We start from the raw sequence: 27,435 nt of genomic DNA, 5'->3' as shown, positions 1-27,435 counted from the left end.
ATTGCCCATCCCGAATTGCCCTTGAGAAGGGGTTAGTGAGTTGCCTTCTTAAACTGCTGCAGTCCCTGTGGTGTAGGTACAACCACAGTGCTGTTAGGGAGGGAGTTCCAGGATTTTGACCCAGCAACTGTGAAGGAACAGCGATATATTTCCAAGTCAGGATGGTGAGTGTCTTGGAGGGGAATTTCCAGGTGATGGTGTTCCCATCTATCTGCTGCCCTTGTCCTTCTAGATGGTAGTGGTTAAGGGTTTGGAAGGTGCTGTCTAAAGGAGCTTTGGTGAGTTCCTGCAGTGCATCTTACAGATGGTACACACTGTAGCCACTATTCATCGGTGATAGAGGGAGTGAATGTTTGTGGAAGGGGTGCCAATCAAGTGGGCTGCTTTGTCCTGGATGGTGTCAAGCTTCTTGAGTGCTGTCGGAGCTGTACTCATCCAGGCAAGTGGGGAGTATTCCATCACACTCTTGACTTCTGCCTCGTAGATGGTGGGCATGCTTTGGGGAGTCAGGTAGTGAGATACTTGTCACAGGATTCCTAGCCTCTGACCTGCTGTTTTAGTCATAGTATTTACATAGCTAGTTCACTTCAGTTTCTGGACATTGATAACCTTCAGAATGTTGATAGTGGGGGATTCAATGAAAGTAATGCCATTGAATGTCAAGGGGTGACAGATTGTCTCTTGTTGGAGATGGTCATTACCTGGCACTTGTGTGGTGCAAATGTTACTTGCCACTTGTCAACACAAGCCTGGATACTGTCCAGGTCTTGCTGCATACAGACATGGACTGTTTCAGTATCTGAGTCACCGCAAATTGTGCTGAACATTGTGCAATCATCAGCGAACATCCCCACTTTTGACCTTATGATGGAAGGTCATTGATGAAGCAGCTAAAGATGATTGGGCCGAGGACACTCCCCTGAGGAACCCCTGCAGTGATGCCATGGGACTGAGATGATTGACCTCCAACAACTAAAACCATCTTCCTTTGTGCTAGGTACGACTCCAACCAGCAGAGAGTTTTCCCCCTGATTCCCATTGACACCAGTTTTGCTAGGGTTCCTTGAATGTACACTCGGTCAAATGGTGTCTTGATGAAAAGGGCAATCACTGTCATGCTGCTGCTGTTTATAGCTACTACCAGGAGATCTGCTGTCATGGTACACCATGGATAGCTGTCTTGCACCATTCTAACAAATCCACTGTAGCTCATCTGCAACCACTCCGTGATGTCTGTCATCCAACTACACCCAAGTCAAACCCTTTCTCTGCTGCTTTCCCCTCTAGAAGAAACCTCTGCAGCTTTTCAGCTCTGATCAAATGGCTGAAATGCTGACATGTTATTTTCCGGATGTCACTTTTTAAAGAGTTCTTTTTCTTCCTGCAATTTCAAGCGCCTCTTCATTTGTCTTATGGTCTGTATTTGGAATTTTAAGCATATGTCTTAGAATTCACATTTTAAAGGCCTCAATTTTCTGCCACATATCTTTATCTATTACCCAGATTTCTGAAGCATAGGGAAAGTTGTTAGAATGTAGCATCTGGAGTTTCTTCCTTGTTAAAAGCTTGAGTTTTTTTGCTGTTAACACATCATCTTCATAAAATTACTTCTGCCTGTCTCTATCCTTCTGACTTCAGCATCGCATCGACCACCTTCCATTATCATTTGTCCTAAACAAACTTATCAACAACTTTAGATCTTGAACTCCCTCCTCCACCCCCACCTCCACCCCCTTTCCATTTCTTCCTCCTCCCTTTTATTTTTTCCAATAATTTATGTAGATTTTTCTTTTCCCACCTATTTCCATTATTTTTAAATCTATACCTTTTTATGCCCTGTTAGTCTTATTCCACCCCACCCCCACTAGAGCTGTACCTTGTGTGTCCTGCCATCCATTCTTAATTAGCACATTCTCTTAGATAATATCACCACCTTCAACACCTCTTTGTTCTTTTGTCTGTGACATCTTTTATCTGCTCCTATCACTGCTTGTTTGTCCCTACAACCACCCCACCCCCACTTCTCTCCCCCCCAACCTTAAACCAGCTTATATTTCACCCCTCTCCTAATTTTAATCAGTTCTGTTGAAGGGTCATGAGGACTCAAAACGTCAACTCTTTTCTTCTCCGCCGATGCTGCCAGACCTGCTGAGTTTTTCCAGGTAATTCTGTTTTTGTTTTGGATTTCCAGCATCTGCAGTTTTTTATTTTTATATTATTAGACAAACTTATCTACTTGTTCCAGTGTGACACCATCCACTTCACTCTAGTTTCTTCTAATGTATTCCTTCGAACTGCCATTATTTTTGTCTTTTTGGTGTTCATACTCAATCCATGTTCTAAATTTCAAGATTTGGCTTGATAATTGATATTTTGTAGGGCCTTATTGTACTTGCTTTTGTACTTATGGATTATTGGACTTAAAAAAAAAGCTTTTTTAAAAAAAAGGCTTCATCAATTTGTCCTGCCACCTTCAAAGGTTTGTGTGAGAGAATCCCCAAGTCTCGGTTTCATATTGTCTTTCCTCAATTTTCCTTCCAAAATGCATCACAGTACAATTTTCTGCATTAATTTATTTTTCTTTCCACTTCTCTAATCACCTCTGATCTCTCAGAGGTCGACATGCTCAGGAGTGTTCTAATCTGTACTGTAGAATGTAGTTCTTGATGCCAGAAATAATCCAGTTAGTTTGTTCAAAACGCAGAGTGGGTCAATTAACAAAGAGGAAACAGAGGTCGAGTCAGCAGGCCAATTATGACTAATATTAGTGATGGATTGTCTGGCTAGAGACTAAAGTTCATATCCCAGCTGTGACCAAGATATGAACCCAGTGACCTTCCCTGGAGGTCTTACCAGGTCTCAGCAACACACGGTCAGAAAATCAGTCTTGCTCTACAGAAAGTGGGACAGAAAACGAAAAATGCACTGAGCGGAAGGGAAATTGGCAAGGGTAGAAGTAGGTCAGGGAACTGTGCTAATTATTGTAAAAAGTGTATATATTGGGGGAACCAAAGTGTCCTGGGTAACTTGGTACCTTCTAACAATAAGGCTTATGTTAATGCAAAAAACATGCTGTAAAACAGATAGGAGGTTATTGCCCATATACAACATTTTGTTCAATATCAGATGGGAATTCTGATTCCAGAAATCACTTCCTGTAAAGCATAAAATATAACATTAAAATGGGGAACTCCAATAATATTGAAGAAATTCATTTTAAAAAACCTCTTAAATAATTAGTCCACAAAAAAAAACATTGCAAAAGGACGTGATGCCTTTTAGGCAAATAACTCTACTTACAACTTATTTTGTCCTCATCAGCCTGGGGGCCTCCATTCCTTGCCAATTATTGAAATTAAGCTGTTAAATATCCTAAGTCTAAATACTCAACTGAACTTCCAGCTACAAACTTGACCAAAAGCTAACAGGATGACCCAAAATTCAAGGCAAAAGAAAGTTGCTAACATGTGATGTGACATTTATGAACTGGGGTGTCGAAACTGTTCGTTTTTGGAAGACCCATAGATACAAATACGAGAGCCTCGACAGCCACATGTGAAGTTTAAATCCATCCCATCAATTTGCAAAGGTCTCAAACTATTGATACTAACACCTTTTGCTTTGGAATTATTGACCAGAAGGACAATGCAGTAACCATCCTTTCCAAATCTCTTGGACTCCACATTTCAAATAATAATTAGTGGTTAAGGAATATAAACACTGCAATCTGCTCCACTCGAGCCACCTCCTGTCCTCCCTCATGCAACATAATCCTCTATTCCCTTTCCCTTATGCTTATTTAGCTTCCCCTTTAATGCATCAATGCAATTCACTTCAACCATTCCCTGTTATGCTGAGTTCCACATTCTCACCACTCCAAATAAATAAGTTTCTTCTGAATTCCCTGTTGGATTTCTTTGTAACTATCTTATTGATGTGTTATGAACTTCGTAGACACCGATAACTTAAAAATAGATTTGAACTTCCAGTTACTAGCTGAAAGAATAGCACAAGGTTTCATGTTTTAAAACTTTTACTGTAACAAATGACTAAAGAACACTTGATTAAATGCCATTTTCTTTTTGTAGGCAACTTATACTTTAAACTACAGAATTAGATGTCCCTTTTTTACACTTACCACACATCACATTCTCCATGTCCTTATAGCAAACAATTCATAGTTGCTCCCAGTTTTCAATGGTTCCCATATCTCAGCTTTGATGAGTAGTAACTTAGTGACCTTCTGCAAGTGCTGTCCTCAGTTTTTTGAGAGGTTCTTAAATCTACTTAAGACCATAAAGCCTGTTCCGATGATTGTCCTTTTCCCTGACCATGCCAGGACAAATCTCCCAAAATCCTTAGAAAGCTGCAAGATGCACCTCTTTGACTAGAGACCATTTCCTTCCCACATCCGGCTGTGATAGCTCACAAAACTAAGGGCCCATTCTCTCAGCTGCCCACAGAGAACTGTTGTCTGAGATTAATTTGTAGGGAGGCCTATAACCTGATCTCATGGCACGTGAAACACATTAGCCTGTATCTTAGTAGAAATGCTAATTGGCTATCCTTGAGAGCCCAATCTTCGTGCATTTTAAAAGTAAATGGACGGTTTACAACACAGCTGTTTACAAACTTCAACACCCTTCTGGGACTTTGGGAGACTCAATCTACCCATTGTAAACCCAGAGACTGCTGCCATTGTCCAAGTGTAAATACCTTGTTCCTTTTTCCCAGGGAAACAATCTAAGCCTTTTTTTTATATCTAACAATCAAACCATCCAGGCTTGCTCTCAGGCAGACTTCAGAACAGGTCAAATGACCCCTTCATTTAGTCTAAATTTAAGGATACGGTCTCAAAACAATCTTATAAACCTCAATTTTTAAAATATTTATTCTTTCATGGGATATAGGTGTTGCTGGCAAGGCCAGCACTTTTTGCCCATCCCTAATTGCCCTTGAACTGAGTGGCTTACCAGGCCATTTCAGTGGGCTGTTAAGAGTCAACCCCATTGCTGTGGGTCTGGAGTCAAATGTAGACCAGACCAGGTAGGGATGGCAGATTTCCCTTCCCCAAAGTGAACCGGATGAGTTTTTATGACAATTGATAATTTCATGGTCACCATTACCGAGACTCGCTTTCAATTCTAGATTCTTTTTTTAATTAATTGAATTTAAGCTCCACTAACTGCTGGGTGAATTTTGAACCCATGTCCCTAGAGCATTTGCTTGGACCTCTGGATTGCTAGTCCAGTAACATTACCACTGCGCCACCATCTCCCATGGCTTCTAGTTTTGTTCTACCGCACCAGTGGAAACATTCTCTCTTGTATCCATTCTATCAAAACCTTTTATAATTTTAAAAGGCTGAGGGGTGAAAAAATTAATCTGATCACCCCTCAGCCTTCTCTATTTAAGAAAAAGGAGACCCAGGCCATTTGTCATCTCCTGATATGTACACCCCCGCATTTGTGTTGTCTCCCTTGAAAATCTTTTTATCAATGAAATGATGAGAAAGCTTTTCACTTTTGGATCTGGGCTTGAATATATCCAAGATGAAGAGGATGGAAGCCTGCTGTCACAATGTGTGACATGAACTGGGGCAATTACAATGCAGTTGTAGCTGGCACGGGTCTAACGCACACAGTTGCTTTGGCTGCTGCGGGAAATGGAAAATTAAGCAACATTAAGCAGTAGGGGCTGAGGCAAATTAATGGGAGAGAGAGAGAGAGATGGAGAGAGAGCTTTAACTCTGCATCTGGCTATAGCTGGTCCTGATTCTGCCATCGGTACCCAAAATGGAAACTATTCCATTCACCTTGAACCACAAAGCCAGGTCATGCAGAACTGTTTCAAGTAATATACATCAAATGATAACAAGTTAAAACAATGCATTAGCTCAGTTACCTACCCAGTTGCCACCAGGATCAGTCAAGAAGATCTGTACCATGTACCCTGACTGATATTTATCCCATAACCTATATCATGAAAACAAGTTATTCGGTCATTATCAAATTGCTGTTTTGTGAAAGTTTGCTGGGTGTATACTGGCTGCCAGGGTTCATACAACAGTGACTACACTCAAAAAATAAAATTTTGGCTGTAAAGCATTGTGGGATGTCCTGAGGTCATAAAAGGTGCTTTTAAATGCAAGTCTTCCTTGTCATTTATAGTCCATAATCCTAAATTAGGATACTCTCCATAACTGCGTCTCCCCTGCAACGTTCTTTGAACCACTTTTTAAAAAAATTGTATCATTCCAAACAGCAAGTCAGATACTGCTTCCATTCTTACACAGAAGCACATTGAATAGATTAAGGACCAGTAGGGTATAAACTTTGCCAAGACTAGTTTTTCTGGTTGTATTCTCAATAACCCAATAAATATTTGGGCCTAGCTCAGGTTTAAATCAGAGGTAAAGCAGCCATATTTCATCAGTTATGACGTCCAGTTCCCAGGCATGGTGAAAGAACTTGACACCCTCTAGAGTACCACAGGCCAGGTTAAACACCAGACAAGAGAAAACATTCTCAGGAATATTAAAAGTTTGTTATGAGGTTGAATTTATTAGCAGATGAATAAAAGAAACAATTTCTACACTGCAGCAGCTATCAATGGACATCTAACGGTTTGGAATCCGCACAGTCAAAGCAATACAATTTTTTGAAATATACACAGCAACCCTCATCAACAGACTGGGTTATTAACCAAGCATGTATTTCACAGTGACACATACTCACAGGGGCTCCACGGCACCTTCCTTTTGATTCAAAAGAAAATATCCGTACCGGTTTAACTTCACCCCTTCATTTTGTTTCTCTTTTTGTACATTAAAAGTAAAGCTGTAGTCTAGAAGAGGCTCACGTAGTTGAAATCAGAATCGTCATCATACCACTACAGTATACAGTTAAATAGAGGCATTTGTACAAATATCTTTCTTTTTTTTAAAAAAAAGAACAGTTGGAAAGAGGAACCACAGGGAGAAATAAACTGGTCTGAAAGTTTACCAAACCAGGAGTTATTCACAGTGTTTAAACTAGCTGCAATGAAAGAAACTGAAAGGAACACTCTATAACCAAAGTTTCTGCACATGTATAACTGCTGAATGATAATCAGCCATAAGGGGACACTGCTGAAGCTGCGGGGTGCATTGTTGGGGATGTGGAGGGGAACAAGAGCATAGGGAGGAGGGGGTTGCCCAAAGATTGCTCATATGCAGTGTACTAACTGGAGGACACAAAATTCCAAAGAGGAGAAAAAAACATAATAGGAGGAATAAACCAAAAGGTTGATTTTCCATACAGCATTGAAAAATTGGGATTTAAAAAATGTGATGTTCAGTTTATCAAAATAAGGTCTGGATTACTTTATTCCTTATCTGAAAAAAATAGTTTCCAGAAAAAAAAATGAACATTATAGATGATCCTACCCACTGGATTTGAGAGGGACTAAAACTCACCAAGAAAATCTGGTACCTTTATAAATCATTTGTCATGGAGCTGTCACAGGTCCAGCGATTCCATGTATTACAATCAACGTTACATGGATCCACTTTAAAACCTGCTAAAGACTTATCAAGTTGTCATGAAATTGACCATAATAAACTATGAAATGAAAGAACATCTTCAAGTCTACTGGATGTTTATTGGTACGAGGGCGAACAGAGTGATTTGTCTGTAAGCACTAAGTAGTCCTCCTGCCCTGAAGAAAACCAGTTCCAGTCAATGTTTAAAAGGTACAAGATTTAAGATTTGTTCAGAAACTTGAATCATAGCAACTTTGCATCACATCTTTTAATGCCCATCAGAAATGTGCTAAACACAAACTTTCCTTAATATTTTGGTAAGTGGATGTTTGAGAACTGAAATGGACACTAACAATTCATTATAGTTGGGTGGATAATGGGTGGACATACATTAGGGGAAAAGAGGGTCACCCGAAGCAAAGAGGGTTTGGCAAGGTGAGCGTATTCTCTCCCAGAGGGAAAAAAAATTCTGATCTCTCACAAACAGAATTATCCACTGTGCAAAAGAACCTCATCACCCCTTAGAGAGACATGTACAAGCTTGTTTTATTTTCAGACATTTTCAGGGATCCATTGCTGCTGTTCAGTACCAACCTTCAGGTATTGTGGATTAAAACTAATACTTGTTTGCCAAAAATATCAATTTAATCCTGCACAACGACGCAGATACTTAGATTTATGTTAAGGCAAACCATTCTCGTTTGAGCACCAAGATTCCATCCACACCCGCTATCATTTCTGTACTCGGGTGAAACGAAAATGCAGCCCCAGAGGATCTAGGTGATGGTAAGAGTTAGTCAAATTCCTTCTTAAAAAAAGCTGCTACCAAGTACAGGAGTGCCAAACCTAAACAACTAGATAGAAATGCTCTGTGCAAAGTGCACGCTCTGGTTGCAAATCATCAGAAATTAGACTTAGTAGCCCTTTCCATGCCTCTCCCCAGAATATCTGTATATATATCTTACACTCCGCTTGCTGCTGTTTGGGTTCAATTTCAGACAAGTGTTTTAATAAAAAAGGGAACAATACTGATTTCATAAAGGTACCTAATGTGATTCAAACAGACTACATTGCACTGAAGTTGAAGTACACAATAAGTTGCATCGATCCTTCAATAAAATCAGTATAAAAGCCAAATATAATTTTTAAAAACACAGAAATAACACTTAACCACTCCATTAAGTGCTGTTATTCCTTAATGATGTTTTAAACTCAGTCATAGAATTAGGATTGGTTGTTGCACATCAGCAGCACAGTGTAGATGATTCTATTCCAATTAGGGACCTCAAAAACTTTCTCCACAGATACAGTGCCACTAAATCTGGGTCGCTCATTAAAGTTACTAATAATGACCCTAACTGAATTTTGTTTACTATTTTAGTTTTTACCCAGCCAAATCAGAGGGCAGTTCTGCTCCCACTGTGTCCAGCACCCTCTAAACTTGGACACCAGTGGGTCTGCATGCTAGGAAAATAATCCACTTTCTAGACAAAACCAGATGACAATAACCATACTGATGGGGCCTGAACCCTTACCATTTCCTTATCTTTAATAGCAAAGACATGTATATTCAATTGCTGACCACAACCTTGGCACGTTCAGTTTAATTATGGGGAGGGGCAAATCTCATTTATTTAACCAAATTAATAAATTGTGCTCCATAGCTTAAACGTTCTCTTTTACCATACTTCAACAAGGTAGAACTACTGCACATGCTACTCCAGGTTAATGTCAAAAGGATCCACTTAGGTACCAAGACTCAAGACTTCACTGGAAGGCCAGATACAGCTCACCCATGCAGTTGTCATCTTTTTTTGGACTACAATGCAGTCAGGCTATGTCCCTGTATGACCCAGCACCAATTCCAGAGTTCAATCGTTTTAACCTTGAAATTGTACCCAGCTTTTGCTTTCTAAAGATTCAGGACAGTTTAAGAGGACGATTTGTAGTGAATTCCCTTCATACAAATTCCTGGGTTATGCTGCACCAAGGTTCGTTAAAATGCAGTTCGCTTGTACCTATTTCACGGAGTAGATTCCACATTGCACTTTAAGCTATCTCGCCAGCTAATATTTTCAGACCACCGTCAGAATTTCTTGCACAACTCACCACACAAAGCCACAGTTCAGTTTTGCTACTGTACCAAAGCAATATCATCGTTTGCTCAACAGGGTTTGACTTGAATCCTAAGCCATACCACAGGGAAAGTGCATTCTTCTCACTTTATCTCACCATTCTGAAAAGGGCATGAAACCATGCAGTTAAAAAAATCTAAGGCTATAATGTGAAAATAAGTATTTAAAAAAGTGTTTTGATTTTGGTCTATAGCTCCCTATTAATAAAGGAGGATCCTTAAATATTTTCCTGGTTGAGAATGAGAGGGGAAAGATTGATTCCAGGTAACATAGGTATAGTGTGTGCTTGGACACTAATTGAAACTCACAGATCTCCATGGGGCTAGTTCATCACCTCAAGGAATTTATTGGTTAAAATTCCGGAGGTGGAAAAACAACACCAATGTAATACTTAATGAGAGCCTCTGAGAGTGCATACTCATGCAAGCAAGAGGGGGATTAAAATAAAAGAGGGAAAGCGAAAGGTAAAGGGAATACACAAGAGGGCAGAGAGTGGGAGAGCATGTACATGATCAGGAGTGCAGCACCTCTCCACTCTGAGCTAACACCCTTCAGATGCAAGTGTACAATTTGCCACTGTTGAAAAGATATGTTGTGCACATAGACCTAGTGAGAGTTCAGGAGCAAGACCACTCTCCCCAGAAAAGGATAATAATCATCCATGTTCAGGTTGAGATAATGTTCACTGACAAATCAGTACCTGCATTCAAAAGACACAGTATGGATATAGTGTAGTTTGTAAACATGCAGCCCTCTTTTTACTTCAGTAAAAGCAAACATGATAATTTCATTCAAAACTACTCAAAGGATTTATTCACCCAACAAAACAAAAAACTGGGGCAGCACAGGCATGATAGGCCAAATGGCCTCCTTTGATGCTGTAAGACTCCAATACTAGTCCGAGCTGAAGTTACCTCATTTAAACTAAATTTTACTCCAGTGCGATAAGAAATTTACTCATCTTAAAAAAAAACAATAAAAACTCCACACTTTTTCATACTAGTTTTCCCTCACAAACTCGAAGTAAAAAAGAACATTCGGCATTATACTTGGGAAAACGTTCAGAAGCGTATTCTGCTTATCCAAAAGATCAAATATCCCCTATGGGTGGGACGCTTTTAATACATTTGACCAACTGCATCCAACCATAGTCCCAGGTTGGAGCTCATCAGGGTTTCACTCAACTCTGACCGACAAGTTAGGGATCTGTAGTTGGCAGGTTAACTGGTCATTTTCTTATAGAATGAGGGACCCTCATCCCGGGAAGGGATGGGATGCGGCCAAATCACCACGTCAACATTTGCTGACATGAACTAGGCCTCTCAAATTCAATTTTTTTTAAAAAAACTGAACTTCAACTATTAATGTAATAAGACAACATTCTACCTGGAAAGGTTTATTACTTAAAAACAGAAATAAAATCAGTCACGTGAAAGTCAGACCCTGCATTTTGCCAGATGAATATTTGCAGTTATTTTCCCAAAATTTAAAAATTCAGGTGGAAACCAACAGTGGATCACAAATATTGTATTGCACTTGGTCATTAAGTGCCAGATGGCATCTAAACTGTGCATATGCCTTTGGAAAGTAAGACTCAGCAAAAGCCAAAATGAAATGCCTGGTTTGAGGAGGGTGAGCAGGAGGAATAAAAAGAAATAAATAACCCATCGCTAGGAGGGAGCAAGAAAAAAAAAAGGCTGAAAAAAGCAGATGCCCAAATATCAAATCAAAGTATTTTTCCTGCTGCAGGTTCTTCAAAGCCTTAGTGTTGTCTGTGTCTCAATCTACATCCACCCGAGCAGAAAATGAGCAACATGTTAAGGTACTGCAGGAACAGTGTAAGACAAAGCAGTGTAGAAAGAGTCAGAAAGTAAATAGACAGGAATTTGGGATGTGGGATGGGGGAGGGGAGAAGGAAAAGGTCCAATTTTTTTTTTAAGACCAACAGGACTCTGTCTATAACAAACTGAAAAAGAACACCACTACCACCAACAGGCAGCCTCAAAAACTTTGGAACAGTCAAGTCCCCAGTCTAATATTTGTGCTCAACTTAAAACAGATGTTACCAATTCAGATTTTATTTGCAGTTTGGGGGGTTGGGAGAGGTTAAAAGCATTTAAAAACAAATATCTTGTTCACTCTTCCAGCACTCAGCCACTTTCAGTTCAAGGTTGTGTCTGGGCTACAGACAAGGGACATGGGAGAAGGGTGCAGATTCTGATCATTGTCCTTTTCATTAGCAGCCATCAGTCATGGTCCGTGATTCATAGCCTCTGTCATCGCCTCCTTGCTTCCAGCCTGGAGCATCGCAGTCTCTGTCCATCCCGCTTCGGAGAATCAGTGAGGACGTTCTTTCCCACAGGTGGACAGACACGGAGAAAACACCTGGTACAAATCAGGATATCACCAGTACGGATTCTGTACTCCTTTTCTTTAATGTACCCTCTCAGCGGATAGCCTGCATGCTCAGTTTGAACTGTTGTTATTAGATGATCCAGAGGTTGATGCGACCACACCTGGGCTGGTGCTGGACACTGATTTTCTAATATGAGGCATCAAATATGGGTCACTGGCAAGTTGCTGAACATCTATCCGGTCCTCTTTACGATATGCCAAACAGCGACGGATAAAAGCCTGTAGTAGAATTAGAGAAAAAGTGCCATGAAAGTTCAGAATTCTCAAATATTAACAAGTATCTGATTATCTTGGTACTGACAAGGAAGCAAGTCAAAATAACTAAGACTGAAACATTTTTTTCCTGAGTGAATTATATTCAATACCTAGGGAACTGAAAGGTATGGTTTTGTCTATTATCCAAATGAGGAACTTGAATGTATACAAGAATAGCCATCTGCATTTTATCTGGGCAAATCGTTTGGAATTGTTCCAAAGGAAGAGGAAAGTATAAAATGGACTCAGGATGTTTCAGGACAGAGGAAGGCACTCACTGTGCACCTCCTCACCATCATCTCTGAAAACTACCCACTTGGTACCACTTCTCTGCCCTTTATCCTTTTTCAAATAGTTATACACTTGGCATGTAAAATTGTGTGCGAGGCAGGAGGGCGAGAGAGAGAGACAGAGAGAAAGGGCGCGAGAGAGGGCGCGAGAGAGGGCGCGAGAGAGGGCGCGAGAGAGGGCGCGAGAGAGGGCGCGAGAGAGGGCGCGAGAGAGGGCGCGAGAGAGGGCGCGAGAGAGGGCGCGAGAGAGGGCGCGAGAGAGGGCGCGAGAGAGGGCGAGAGAGAGGGCGAGAGAGAGGGCGAGAGAGAGGGCGAGAGAGAGGGCGAGAGAGAGGGCGAGAGAGAGGGCGAGAGAGAGGGCGAGAGAGAGGGCGAGAGAGAGGGCGAGAGAGAGGGCGAGAGAGAGAGGGAGAGAGAGAGGGAGAGAGAGAGAGGGCGAGAGAGAGAGGGCGAGAGAGAGGGCGAGAGAGAGGGCGAGAGAGAGGGCGAGAGAGAGGGCGAGAGAGAGAGAGAGAGAGGGCGAGAGAGAGAGAGGGCGAGAGAGAGAGAGAGAGAGGGCGAGAGAGAGAGAGAGGGCGAGAGAGAGAGAGAGGGCGAGAGAGAGAGAGAGGGCGAGAGAGAGAGAGAGAGAGGAGAGAGAGAGAGAGAGAGAGAGGAGAGAGAGAGAGAGGGCGAGAGAGAGAGAGAGAGGGCGAGAGAGAGAGGGCGAGAGAGAGAGAGAGAGGGCGAGAGAGAGAGAGAGAGGGCGAGAGAGAGGGCGAGAGAGAGAGAGAGAGAGGGCGAGAGAGAGAGAGAGAGAGGGCGAGAGAGAGAGAGAGAGAGAGGGCGAGAGAGAGAGAGAGAGAGAGGGCGAGAGAGAGAGAGAGGGCGAGAGAGAGAGAGAGGGCGAGAGAGAGAGAGAGAGGGCGAGAGAGAGAGGGCGAGAGAGAGAGGGGCGAGAGAGAGAGGGCGAGAGAGAGAGGGCGAGAGAGAGAGGGCGAGAGAGAGAGGGCGAGAGAGAGAGGGCGAGAGAGAGAGGGCGAGAGAGAGAGGGGCGAGAGAGAGAGGGCGAGAGAGAGAGGGCGAGAGAGAGAGGGCGAGAGAGAGAGGGCGAGAGAGAGAGAGAGGGCGAGAGAGAGAGAGAGGGCGAGAGAGAGAGAGAGAGGGCGAGAGAGAGAGAGAGAGGGCGAGAGAGAGAGGGCGAGAGAGAGAGAGAGAGGGCGAGAGAGAGAGAGAGAGGGCGAGAGAGAGAGAGAGAGGGCGAGAGAGAGAGAGGGCGAGAGAGAGAGAGAGAGGGCGAGAGAGAGAGAGAGAGGGCGAGAGAGAGAGAGAGGGAGAGAGAGAGAGAGAGGGCGAGAGAGAGAGAGAGAGGGCGAGAGAGAGAGAGAGAGGGCGAGAGAGAGAGAGGGCGTGAGAGAGAGAGAGGGCGAGAGAGAGAGAGAGGGCGGGAGAGAGAGAGAGGGCGGGAGAGAGAGAGAGGGCGGGAGAGAGAGAGAGGGCGGGAGAGAGAGAGAGGGCGGGAGAGAGAGAGAGGGCGGGAGAGAGAGAGGGCGGGAGAGAGAGAGGGCGGGAGAGAGAGAGGGCGGGAGAGAGAGAGGGCGGGAGAGAGAGTGGGCGGGAGAGAGAGTGGGCGGGAGAGAGAGTGGGCGGGAGAGAGTGGGCGGGAGAGAGAGTGGGCGGGAGAGAGAGTGGGCGGGAGAGAGAGTGGGCGGGAGAGAGAGTGGGCGGGAGAGAGAGTGGGCGGGAGAGAGAGAGGGCGGGAGAGAGAGGGCGGGAGAGAGAGAGGGCGGGAGAGAGAGAGGGCGGGAGAGAGAGAGGGCGGGAGAGAGAGAGGGCGGGGAGAGAGAGAGGGCGGGAGAGAGAGAGGGCGGGGAGAGAGAGAGGGCGGGGAGAGAGAGAGGGCGGGAGAGAGAGAGGGCGGGAGAGAGAGAGGGCGGGAGAGAGAGAGGGCGGGGAGAGAGAGAGGGCGGGAGAGAGAGAGGGCGGGAGAGAGAGAGGGCGGGAGAGAGAGAGGGCGGGAGAGAGAGAGGGCGGGAGAGAGAGAGGGCGGGAGAGAGAGAGGGCGGGAGGGAGAGAGAGGGCGGGAGAGAGAGAGGGCGGGAGAGAGAGAGGGCGGGAGAGAGAGAGGGCGGGAGAGGGAGAGGGCGGGAGAGGGAGAGGGCGGGAGAGGGAGAGGGCGGGAGAGGGAGAGGGCGGGAGAGGGAGAGCGCGGGAGAGGGAGAGCGCGGGTGAGGGAGAGCGCGGGTGAGGGAGAGGGCGGGAGAGAGGGAGGGCGGGAGAGAGGGCGAGAGAGGGAGAGAGCGCGAGAGAGAGGGAGAGAGAGAGGGCGAGAGAAAGGGCGAGAGAGAGGGCGAGAGAGAGGGCGAGAGAGAGGGCGAGAGAGAGGGCGAGAGAGAGGGCGAGAGAGAGGGCGAGAGAGAGGGCGAGAGAGAGGGCGAGAGAGAGGGCGAGAGAGAGGGCGAGAGAGAGGGCGAGAGAGAGGGCGAGAGAGAGGGCGAGAGAGAGGGCGGGCGAGAGGGCGGGCGAGAGGGCGGGCGAGAGAGAGGGCGAGAGAGAGGGCGAGAGAGAGGGCGAGAGAGAGAGAGGGCGAGAGAGAGAGAGGGCGAAAGAGAGGGCGAGAGAGAGAGAGAGGGCGAGAGAGAGAGAGAGAGAGAGAGAGGGAGGGAGGGCGAGAGAGAGAGGGCGAGAGGGAGGGCGAGAGGGAGAGAGAGAGGGCGAGGGAGAGAGGGCAAGAGAAAGGGGCACAAGGGAGCGAGGTGAGAGAGAGAGAGAGGCACGAGAGAGAGAAAGAGAAAAAAGGCATGAGAGAGAGAGAGAGAGGGAGGGCGAGAGAGAACAATCTGTAACCTCATGGCCTGGCATATCCCCCACTCTACTATTCTCATTAAGCCAGTGGATCAACCCTGGTTCAATGAAGAGTGCAGGAGGGTATGCCAGGAGCAGCACCAGGCATACCTAAAAATGACCTGATGAAGCTATAACACAGAACCACTTGCAAGTGATGGACAGAGTTAAGCGATCCCACAACCAACAGATCAGACTTAAGCTCTGTAGTCCTGCCACATCTAGTCGTGAATGGTGGTGGACAATCAAAACAACTCACAAATATTCCCATCCTCAATGATGGAAGAGCCCAGTACATCAGTGCAAAAAATAAGGCTGAAACATTTGCTACAAACCTCAGCCAGAAGTGCCGAGTGGATGATCCATCTTGGCCTCTTCCGGAGCTCCCCCGCATCACAGATGCCAGTCTTCAGCCAATTCGATTCACTCCATGTGATATCAAGAAACAGCTGAAGACACTGCAAAGGCCCTGACAATATTCTGGCAATAGTACTGAAGACCAGTGTTCCAGAACTTGCCACTCCCCTAGCCAAGCTGTTCCAGCACAGCCTCAACACTGGCATCTACCCGGATATGTGGAAAATTGCCCAGGTATGCCCTGCACACAAAAAGCAAGACAAATCCAAACCAGCCAACTACCGCCCCCCATCAGTCTACTCTCAATCATCAGTAAAGTAATGGAAGGGGTCATTAACAGTGCTATCAAGTGGCACTTGCTTGGCAATAACCTACTCACTGACGCCCAGTTTGGGTTCTGCCAGGGCCACTCAGCTCAAAGAAAAATGGTTATGATTGTTGGAGGTCAGTCATCTCAGCTCCAGGGCATCACTAAAGGAGTTCCTCAGGGTAGTGTTCTTGATCCAACCATCTTCAGCTGCTTCATTAATGACCTTCCTTCCATCATAAAGTCAGAAGTGGGGATGTTCGCTGATATTGCATAATGTTCAGCACCATTTGTGACTCCTCAGATACTGAAACAGTCCATGTCCAAATGCATCAAGACCTGGAAAACATCCAGGCTTGAGCTAACAAGTGGCAAGTAACATTCACGTCACACAAGTGCCAGGCAATGACCATCTCCAACAAGAGAGAATCCAACCATCACCCCTTGATGTTCAATGACATTACCATCACTGAATCCTCCACTATCAACATCCTGGGGGTTATCATTGATTAGAAACTGAACCGGACCAGCCGTACAAATACTGTGGCTACAAGAGCAGGTCAGGGCTAGGAATCCTATGACAAGTAACTCACCTCCTGACTCCCCAAAACCTGTACACCATCTACAAGGCACAAGTCAGGAGTGTGATGGAATACTCCCCACTTGCCTGGATGAATGCAGCTTCTGCAACATTCAAGAAGCTTGACACCGCCCAGTACAAAGCAGTCGCTTGATTGGCACCACATAAACAAACATTCACTCCCTCCAACACCGATACACAGTAACAGCAGTACGTACAATCTACAAGTTGCACTGCAGGAATTCACCAAGACTCCCTTCAACAGCACCTTCCAAACCCACGACCACTATCATCTAGAAGGACAAGGACAGCAGATGGATGGGAACACCACCACCTGGAAGTTTCCGTTCTTGACTTGGAAACATATCGCTGTTCCTTCACTGTCACTGGGTCAAAATCCTGGAACTTCCTTCTTAACAGCACTGTGGGTGTACCACATGGACTGCAGCGGTTCAAGAAGGCAGCTCACCACCACCTCCTCAACGGCAACCTGGGATGGGCAATAAATACTGACCCAGCCAGTGAAGCCCACATCCCGTGAATGGATAATCAAAAAAAAAAATCCCTTAACCAACATCACCACCAAACAAATTACCTAGTTATTTATCTCATTATTTCTGTGGGGCCTTGCTATGTGCAAATTGGCTGCTGGTTTTCCCCACATTAAAACAGTGACTAAATTTCAAAAATACTTAATTGACTGCAAAGTGCTTTGGGATGTGCCAAGGTTGTGAAAGGCCTATATAAATGCAAGGCTGCCTTGTGATCTGGGCCACATCTCCATGTCCGAAGCATATATACTACATGCACTGTGTGTCCAACAGGTCAATATGATGCATCCCGTGTGTGGGTGAAGTGTGCTAACTCGTGTGTGTTAGTTTGCTTCTCATTTTCAGCTGACATTGCTGGCTGGCAGCAATGCGAAGAGAGCCAAATGTATAAGTCTCTCCCACTCAGTGCACAACCTCTTCATCATCAAGTCCTCAGCTCTGTCTCATCATTGCGACACAGAAACTAGGTCACCCATGCACCCAGTTAAAGCTTCAGAGAAACTCAAGAGGACATTTGGTGTGCAGGCCCACCAGGATGTTGACATGCCCTGGCACTCATGAACCAAAATCCCAACTATGCGCCAATAGCTCCACTGCCTTGTGGATGGATACCTCTGGAAAGATGAAGGCTAAAGGAGTAAACTGTGCCAAAAAAACTTGGAGTGCAGCCCAAAGGCAGACTGATGTCTAAATATGTCATCCTTCTGGCAACTCCTGCAAATAAGTCAGTGCCAAATGTAGTGCTTTGCATCCTTTGGACTCACTGGGGTGGTCGAGAGGGACACCCTGATGTTTGGACAGCTGAGGTTCTCCATAAATTTGCCCAGGCTTCTGCCCTGCAGAGGACACTCCAATTTCATTACAAAGCATTAACGCAACACAGGAGACAGCAGTTATGGGTTTTAAGCCCAACTCAACTGGCGTAGAGAACGAGTGACACAGGCCGTCTCCGATGGCGGGAGGGACCATCGTGACCCATTGGTCAGGCTACCACCCATCTCAAGTCAGGCATCCCTTGAACGTATTAAGAGCCAAGTGAAAAGGCCAACAGACTGCTAGGCAGTTTGCAACTCTGCCAAAATATTCAAATGTCTATTAACACACGCTGGGGCATGAATGAAGAGATCAAAAAGACAACAGGTCCGCCAAAAAAAAATTCCTCCGTTGTAAACAAGGCAGGGAAAGCCATCACAGAATGCAATAAATAGTCGGAGAGATGGGTGGAATGCGCTCATGAGTTGTACGCCAGGGAGAACACTTGTCACCTAGGAAGCTCTAGATACCATGGAAGTCCTGTCCATCACGGCAAAGCTGGATATTGAACCTACAGTGGAGGAGCTTAGCAAAGCTATTAACTCACACCATGGGCAAAGCTCCAGGTGCTAAAGCCAAATCTCCTGAATTCATCAAACACAGAAAGCGACACTCCTGTAACATCTGCAGGAACTTCTCTGTCTCTACTGGAGCGAGGGGGGAGTACCCCAGGATACGGTGATGCAAAGGTTGTAACCCTGTTCAAGGACAAGAGAGGCCGCATTGATTGCAACAAGTGCCAAGGAATCTCCCTGCTGGGAAAGATATTTGCCAGTGTTGCCCTTGTCAGACTGCAGGTCCTGACTGAACTCATTTTTCCCAAATCCCAGTGTGGTTTCCGAACTGGAAGATCTACAATTGACACGATTGTCTCAGCACGGCAGCTGCAAGGGAAATGCTGTGAACTAAGGAGACTATTATATATTGCCTTCATTGATCTCACTGAGACATTCGACCATGTGAGCAGAGGCAGTTTATTTAAGCTGGAGAAAACTGGCTGCCTGCCAAAGCTACTCAATGTGATCTTCACTTTCCATGATAGCATGATGGGTGAGGTCAACTATGACAGGGCAACTTCAGAACCCCCCAGTGAGAATGATTGCCCTTGGCATCAAGGCAACATTTAACCAAGTGTGGCATCAAAGAGCCCTAGTAAAATTCTCGTCAAGGGGAATCAGGGAGGAAAACTCTCTACTTCTTGGAGTCATACCTAGCACAAAGAGATGGTTGTGGTTATTGGAGGTCAATTGTTTCAACTCTAGTAAATCATTGCAGGAATTCTTCAAGGTAGTATCCTAGGTTCAACCATCTTCAGCTGCTTCATCAATGAGCTTCCCTCCATCATAAAGTCAGAAGTGGAGATGTTTGCTGATGACTGCACAATGTTCAGCACCATTCACAAATCCTCAGGTACTAAAGCAGTCCATGCCCAGATGCAGCAAGACTGGGCTTAGGCTGATCAGTGGTAAGTGACATTCGAGTCACACAAGTGCCAGGTAACGACCATCTCTAACACAAGAGAATCTAACCGTCTCCCCATGACATTCAACAGCATTGCCATCGCTGAATTTCCCAATATTAACATTTTGGGGGTGGGGGTGGTTTCACCATTTAAATCCTGTGGCTACTATAGCAGGCAAGGTGGTGAAAGGCTTGAGAATCTTGGGTTTTCACATTCAAGCCGACTTGAAGTCGAATGGCCAAGTTGACAGTATGTTCAGAAAAACCAAATAAATGGATGTTTATCCTGATCCCTTTCAGACTCCCTATACGTGGCCTGTTGTTGATTAACACTGGCCACGTCTGTCCCTTGGTCGAATACACTGCCCTCATGTGAGGCCAGGGCACCACATGTGCAAACCACTCAAAGAATACAGAAGCCTGTGCTGAGATTAATCTTAGGCCCTTGGTACCAGACAATGCTCTTCATGTCATAAAACTTAAAACTTTACAAAAGAGAGTTAGTATTTGTGCTAAGTTTGGAAAATCCCTTATGCAAGCTACCCAATTTCAGAACTGGCCACCACCAACACGCCCACAGCCACCAAGTCAACTCAGAGGTTTAACTAAATTCGATCCTGTAAAATTTAGGACAGAAAGGTACTATTGTAGCCCTATTCCTCACATGATTCGGATCAGCAATGAAGTACTTAATGATGAAACCTATGTGTACGTAAGTGTCAGTAATGTTGGAATAGAATACTGGTTTGTTATTTTAATACAGTTTTAATTCAATTTTCCTTCTTTTAATATCCCATCAACAACTTCCTTGTTACTTGCTCAATTTGTTTGTCTATTTTGTTGCTATGTGATTGTCACATGTTTCCATGTTTATAACTTGATTACTTAGTCGACATATGAATTCTTTAAATGCAAGTCACACTGTAATTCAGCCTTTGGACTGTGAATGTGTTTTTTGGATAAAATATGATTATTATTACAGTAAGGAGTATGACAGAATACGCTCCACTTGCCTGGATGAGTACAGCAGCAGCAGCACTCAAGACGAAGCAACGCACTTGGTCAGCACCCCATCCACTACCTTAAACATTCACTCCAAGTCACACCCCATCCTGACTTGGATCTATATTATCGTTCCTTCATTGTTGCTAGGTTAAACGCTGGAAGTTCCTACCCCGCAGTGCCATGGGCATGTCTACACCACATAGACCGCAGCAATTCACCGCTATCTTATCAAGGGCAATTAAGCATGGACAGTAAATGCTGGCCTAGCCAGTGATGCCTTCATCCCAAGAATAAATAAGACATATCCAAATTGTTATCAGAAAGATTGCCATGTCTGCCATGCAAACTGACTATTCCAGGGTCAATTAATTGTGAGAATAATACAAGGATAGGTAGAACATTATAACTGGAGGATTGTATTCATTATTCTTCTAAACACCATTTCCACTTATTATAAACTTTCAATTTGAATGATTTCTGTGGGGTTAGCTCTCCACAACTAAAGGTAGAGAAGCATTAATCAGATTGAGACTGAGGGGCATTATACCATATCTAGCCCTCAACGAGGAAAACATTTATCTCTTGGATCTCTTTCGTACAGTTTTAACAAATATAAGAACATTTTCCTCAACTACCATTAATGCCACTCAGCTATTGATCCAGAATACAAGATTGAAATGGTGGGCAGGCACAGAGAAATCTTTCCATCTAGGAGTCCCAGTCTGTATAACATTACAGCTTGACCATTCCCTCTAACAAAAAGCTGAACAGCCATTAGATTCTGCTGATCATCACTGTGTCAAGATTAATTGGATACTGGACCAAGCATTTTCCATAATGTTCTACTCCAAGCATCAGAAACATAAATATCCTGACAGTATCAGTGTCATATCCATACATTGTCAACACAACAATTAGAATAGAATACTTAATTATGTATGTCATTACTGCGGTGATTTCCTTACACAATTGGGTCATATTCTCTGCCCATTCTCCCTTCAGGAAGGCAATTGTCAGGCATGACATAAATATGAAATGCAGCCACAATCTGAAGAAAGGTCATTGCCCTGAAACATTAACTCTGTTTATCTCTCCACTGACGTTGCTTGACCTGAGTATTTCCAACATTTTCTGTTTTTATTTCAGTATTTTATTGCATTTGTTGCCTGGCAATCAAAATCTAGAAAACAATGACTTGGGAGCAGATACTTGAAACAATTCTGTTGTGTGGCCTAAGATAGTCTTATATTCAATCCATAAATATCACTTTCAACATGAGCTAACACGCACTAATAAGTGAGAAGTTTGAATGCCCAGGGCATGCTTACTGACTGACTTACAATTGGTCTACTTGCATATGCCCAGAGCAGTTTGGACCAATCACATGCTTAGGACTAGCTCTAGGAATTTTTTCCATCAATTCACAAAGAACCCGTGAATTATCATGGGAGAGTGGAAATGAATAGGTGCACATGCAAAGGTGCTATATTCCAAGAAAAGCTGCTGCAATAGAAAAACTTGTTTTGGGTACTGACATAACGTGACTGGGGAAAAATACTAAGATAAAAGCAAAATACTGCAGATGCTGTAAATCTGAAACAAAAACAGAAAATGCTGGAAAAACGAAGTTGATGTTTCGAGTCCGTATGACCCTTCTTCACTCTGAAGAGAAGTCACACGGACTCGAAACATTAACACTGTTTTTCTCTCTCCACAGATGCTTTCAAGCCTGCTGAGTTTTTCCAGCATTTTCTATTTTTGTTGTGGGAGAAGTACTGTTTGGCTATTTCACATTCTCCCCAACAGCCTCAAACAGAGCCTCCTTGATGGATCAGCAAACATATCCAAATGAATAGCTGAGCCACAGTGACTAGGAAGATCCCAATAATCAAAAACTACAAAGACCAAAGCTAGTCTCTTCAACTGTGAACAAACACTCCACAGCCTTATTGATGACTCTTATCTTCCTCTTGGATAGCTATTCAGTGTTCCCTGCTGGAACTGATCATGCAAGTGAGGCAAAGCATTAGTTCTACTGTGATACCCCCAAAGGTCAAAAGTTGAGTCATCATGCAATTTTAATTAAATATTTAAGAAAAATGCCATTCCAACATTTTTGTTTACCCGTCCTGGGGATATGGGCACTGTTGGCAAGGCTAGGATTTATTGCCCATCTCTAGTTGCCATTAAGAAGGTTGTGGTGGGCCTTCTTGAACTGCTCCGGTCAGTGTGGTGAAGGTACTCCCATAGCCCTGTTACATAGGGAATTACAAGATTTTGAACAGTGACAATGGAGTAACCACAATAAAAACAGATAATGCTGGAAATGCTGGTACTGATGTAAGATCATCAACTTGAATGGTTAATTCAGCTCTACAGATGTTGCCTGACCTGCAGGCTGTTTTCAAGTTTCCAGCATCTGCAGTATTTTGCTTTCAAAATGAAGAAACTACATTGTTTATGAGTACTTGACAGTTTCAATTTTCTCCCAAACTGAAGTATCCTTGTAGTTCCATGGTAGCCAACAGCTGTAAGATTTGGTGTTACTCTTCTAGGCAGCACACCAATATTACCAAAGTCAGGTGTGAGCCTAAAAACAAAGTCACCATGTTGAAGTTATTTAGTTATGTGAAGAATCTTTTCTTACCCCATCAGGTACTTTCACCCTGCCTCGTTACCCACTTAACTGTTGAGGGAGCAGCTCGTCGTCAAATCTCCATCAGTGCTACTCTATACCTGGCCAATAATGAGGGTGTGCAAGAGATGCACACAAATGATTTTCTCTCCAGAAAAACATGGAAATTCAATCCATGGAGGGTCTTGTGCTCACACGCAAGTCCTACTACCACTGGGATTCATTATATCAGTTTTTAGATGCTTTGTGCAACTGCAACAAAACTGCCTGTTAAGATCTAAATGGATTATTACAATGGGATCCTGTTACAATATGGTCCGCGGAGTCTATATCGAGACTGCGTTATAGGCGAGACTGCATAATAATGAGGTCCTTTCAAAAGTCCTGGGTAAAGACATTTCTTGTTCAATTACAGAGAAATTAATCAATACAAGCACATAGATCTGCTTTACCTATGTCCTGCATTTGTTTCCTATGGTCCATCTTTGGAAATTAGATTGTTTTAACTTCTAGGTTTATAGCTATAATAATGGTGAAAAACAGTTTATTGCAAATCATTTGAATCAAAGCTGGGATTAATTTGACTATTTAAATAAGCCAAAATATATAGTAATGAGATGTATTCCACTTTATTACAACTAAAAGTAGAAAACAGTAAGGATGATGGATTTTAATCAACATTTTAGTCTGCTAGTCTTTTTCCTTTGTGGGAAGATTCAATATCAATCTGAACATCCATCCAAATGAATGTGCAACATTTGATCTGTGTACATCATAAAAGAAAATATTTCACTTAAGTTTACACTCCTTCTGGCTAAATGTTCTTTTCAAAGCAAACTTTCAGTCATTGAACCTCATCTATAAAAGTGTCAAGTCTAATTACTGTTTTCATGCAAATTTCTGGCTGGAAATTAAATTCTATAGGATTGAATGTATGTACATACTGTTATTCTATCTGTGCAACTTAAATTGATGTTAAATAAAGTTAGAAAAAGGAAAAGTTAGACTTCTAAATGTGCATGATAATCTTGTCAGAAAACGTTAAACTTTGCTACAGTACAATCCCATCTGCAGTAGATACATCCTAAAGCATTGAACAGCATCTAGAACGAGACAGGTACTTTAGCTCATTGTGGCATTCTGTTTGGAGCACCGAGGTGAGTCTAATTTTGCCTTTGCACTGTTGGTCAAGAAACTTAAAAAGAAAATTTTGGGGTCCAAGGCAGGTGTGTGTTATAGTGAATTTTGTGCTATAGCGGACCGCGTTATAGCAGCGTCCAATTTGGTGAATATAATAAAGTAGCAGGGTCAGGCAGCTTCATATTAACTAGGTTTTGTTTATCTCACATCTATCATGCACTTTGGCAGGATCACCTTACCTTTGCTTCTGCACTGTTCACTGGCTTCTGGGGGAACTGCACCTCCGTAGCTTTCAGAATTGTGTTTTCCTGAAGGATGTCCTGTTGAGACTGGTTGTGACCAAATGGCTAAGGAATGGAGGGGAAAAAGGGAAGCACGTCAGAGCTAAAAGCAGCAGCAAGCAATCAATGGTATATGAACCTGAAGCTTGAAAGTGAAAACATGTACAACTTCACAACAGTCCATCAGCTTATCACAAGGTCTCAAAGTGACAGAACCCTCAGCCTTGCAAATTTCAGATACATCTCTATCATTTTGTCTTTACAGATCATCATTCACAAGCTCCAGTAGGAGGCTAATAGAAAGCCAGAAGCACTCTGTTCATAAAACCCATTTAACCTTGAACAACACTGGCACCTTCCCTGAAGATCCTCCTGGGTCCATCTACCTTCTCATCCTAATCTTGTACAACAGGGAGTCCCAGGGCTACTGGTTTCAAACGGAGAAAGAGCTGTGCCAGAAAGGGGCAAACAGACCAGCATTCTTCAAGGGCCAGATAATAATCTTCCAAAATAGCAAATTTCACTTCTCCCAGCACATCCAAATCTGCTCCCTCCAGAATCCAACATACTTTGCAAGCTCTGGCATGAGTCCACTGCAATTTCCACCACATTTCAAATATTAAAGGACATCAACATTTTCTATGAACATCTGTTTAAGAGGAATTTCCATTATTAGATGTACCTTATTGAAACTGCCAGTAAAGCAGAATATACCAAGTAACCAAGAAACTGGTAATGCTGCAACTGGCCAGTGTGTCAACTGCTTTGAGCTCTGAATGGTCAACTAAGCAGATGTCTAGGCTTACACATTTAACCAGCAGCGACCCACAAAACATTTGTGGTCAAATTAGTATCTTTATTGCAATAGTACTACTTTAAATACAGGATTTCAAGCTATTCTTTCACCATAGACTTTAATGGAATCAAACCTTCTCACTTTGGAAAAAAGCAACATAAAGCTGTCCAAGTGCAAAAACAGGTCTGGGCATATAAAAATAAATTTTGTCAAGAGTCTGACCTTGTGACTTGTTTATAGTCTTGGAATATGAAAGTCTAATTGGGTTTCTCCCAAGTCGAAACAGCAGGTTTCTGAGGGGTTCAATATTATTTGGGGAATAATCACTATTTCCTTGAAACCTGCCTGTTATAATTGCAGCAATGTGCAAAGAAAACAGCCTCTTAACTCCGATTCTTGTTCCGTGACAGAGCCCTTGTCTAAGATTCATTAAGTTTCACAGTAACATTATAACTGCTGGAGTCTATGGCCAGAGTTTTCCAGCCCTTCATGTCAGCAGGATCTTCCGGTCCTGCCAATGTGAACGGGGATTTCAATGGTTCGTCAACCCCCGCCACAGGGAAACTGGAAAATTCCAGCCTATGTTTGTGCGGTGGCATGCCCATTGGAACTAGTCTGTGTAGAAATTCTGGAGGGTACAGACTGTTAAAATGTGCCTTGTCTATAGAACCAACGCTTTTCAAACACCTGATGTCTTTTCTTAAACTTTTTCATTCAAATCTAGTGACTTCATTTTTAGTACAAAGAATGCTTTTGGATAAAAGTCATATCAAATAATTATCCTGCCATTTTGTCACACTTAACCAATTTCATCATCTCATCCACTCCTCTGATGCCACCCCTTCCTCTCATGCCATCCTCAACCCATTCCATCCTGCCTTGAGGGGGGGGTGAGGGTGGAAGAGGAAAAGAAAGCAAAAGGATTCACATTTATGTAACGCCTCTCACAACCTTTGAACTGGATGCAGCAGAGGATGCTCTTCATGTCAACTTTGCAATACCACAATGGAAATGAAAACAATTCTGTGTAAAAGGCAAGTATTTTTAAAGGAAAGCAGAAACCAGAAGTTACCTTGCGTCCATAGAGACACTGATAGAAGATAACTCCCACAGACCATACGTCTACCTTATTGGAAATCTTAGGAGGCTCTTTCCCAACCACAAAACATTCAGGAGGCAAATACCTAATAAGCAAGAGAAGGATGTTAGAATATTGAGCTCCAAAGTTCTACATTAGTGATTTAAATACAGGTTCAAGAAGGTAGCTCACTGCCACCTTCTCAAGGGTAATTAGGGATGGACAATAAATGTTGGCCTAGCCAGCAACACCCAGATCCCATGAATGAATTAAAAAAAAGATATGCTGGCAAGCAGCGGAATTCATTGTTTATCAATGCTAGCCATTTAGCCCACAGTAAATGAGGACCATAGTAGGTCCTTTACACGTCTCATCAGTAAAAATATTCTCCACATCTATTGGGCAAGTAGGATCAAGAATGTTTCAGTGCAACAGGCAAATTGCATTGCAACTCAATTGCCTCAGTTAAGTTCAAATTATGACCTCAAATAATTTCAAAAGACCAGTGATCACTTGAGGGTATGGAAAAGGTCACAATCTCCCCTGTCCATTGAACCCTTACTATTACAAACTTTGTGCCTCTTCCTACTGTACCACTATAGATACTAACTGCCCACTGTATTGCTACATATACAAACTATATGTCCCATGCCCACTGCAATCCTACAAACAAATCACCCCTACTGTACCTTACCTATTGCACCCCAACGCACATAACCTGCATTCTGTGGACACCCACCCATACATAAAACACTCATGCTGCCCACAACTACAGAATATGTACCCACACCCTGCACAATGTACCAAAACATATGCATATCATCTGCACAAAACACATGATGTGCACCCCATCCAATGCACTCAAAAAAAATACATTCGCTTATCTGCAAGCAGTCCTCTCAATTGGAACTATATATAGTATCTTAGCTCCCTAACTTTGAGCTACTGGGAACTGGCAGAGAATAAGACATTTGTAGAAATGTCATTTCCC

At 43.5% G+C, this 27,435-nt stretch overlaps 1 protein-coding gene across 5 annotated transcripts in view; it reads right to left on the bottom strand.

Moving 5' to 3' along the window:
• Nucleotides 1-6,543: 6,543 nt before the first annotated feature.
• The window catches only part of tlk2 (tousled-like kinase 2), a 153,131-nt gene continuing 132,239 nt past the window's right edge, over nt 6,544-27,435 (bottom strand). For all 5 annotated transcript variants that reach the window (XM_041173335.1, XM_041173337.1, XM_041173338.1 and 2 more), the window contains 3 exons: nt 26,439-26,550; nt 24,529-24,636; nt 6,544-12,291 (listed from right to left, as the gene is read on the bottom strand). In XM_041173335.1, the coding sequence (XP_041029269.1) occupies nt 12,124-12,291; nt 24,529-24,636; nt 26,439-26,550 (388 nt within the window). In that variant the 3' untranslated portion in view covers nt 6,544-12,123. The remainder of the gene's footprint in view (nt 12,292-24,528; nt 24,637-26,438; nt 26,551-27,435) is intronic.

Source organism: Carcharodon carcharias, chromosome 23, assembly GCF_017639515.1.
Source record: "Carcharodon carcharias isolate sCarCar2 chromosome 23, sCarCar2.pri, whole genome shotgun sequence".
Classification (NCBI taxonomy): domain Eukaryota; kingdom Metazoa; phylum Chordata; class Chondrichthyes; order Lamniformes; family Lamnidae; genus Carcharodon; species Carcharodon carcharias.
This window is presented reverse-complemented; position numbering and strand designations above follow the sequence as displayed.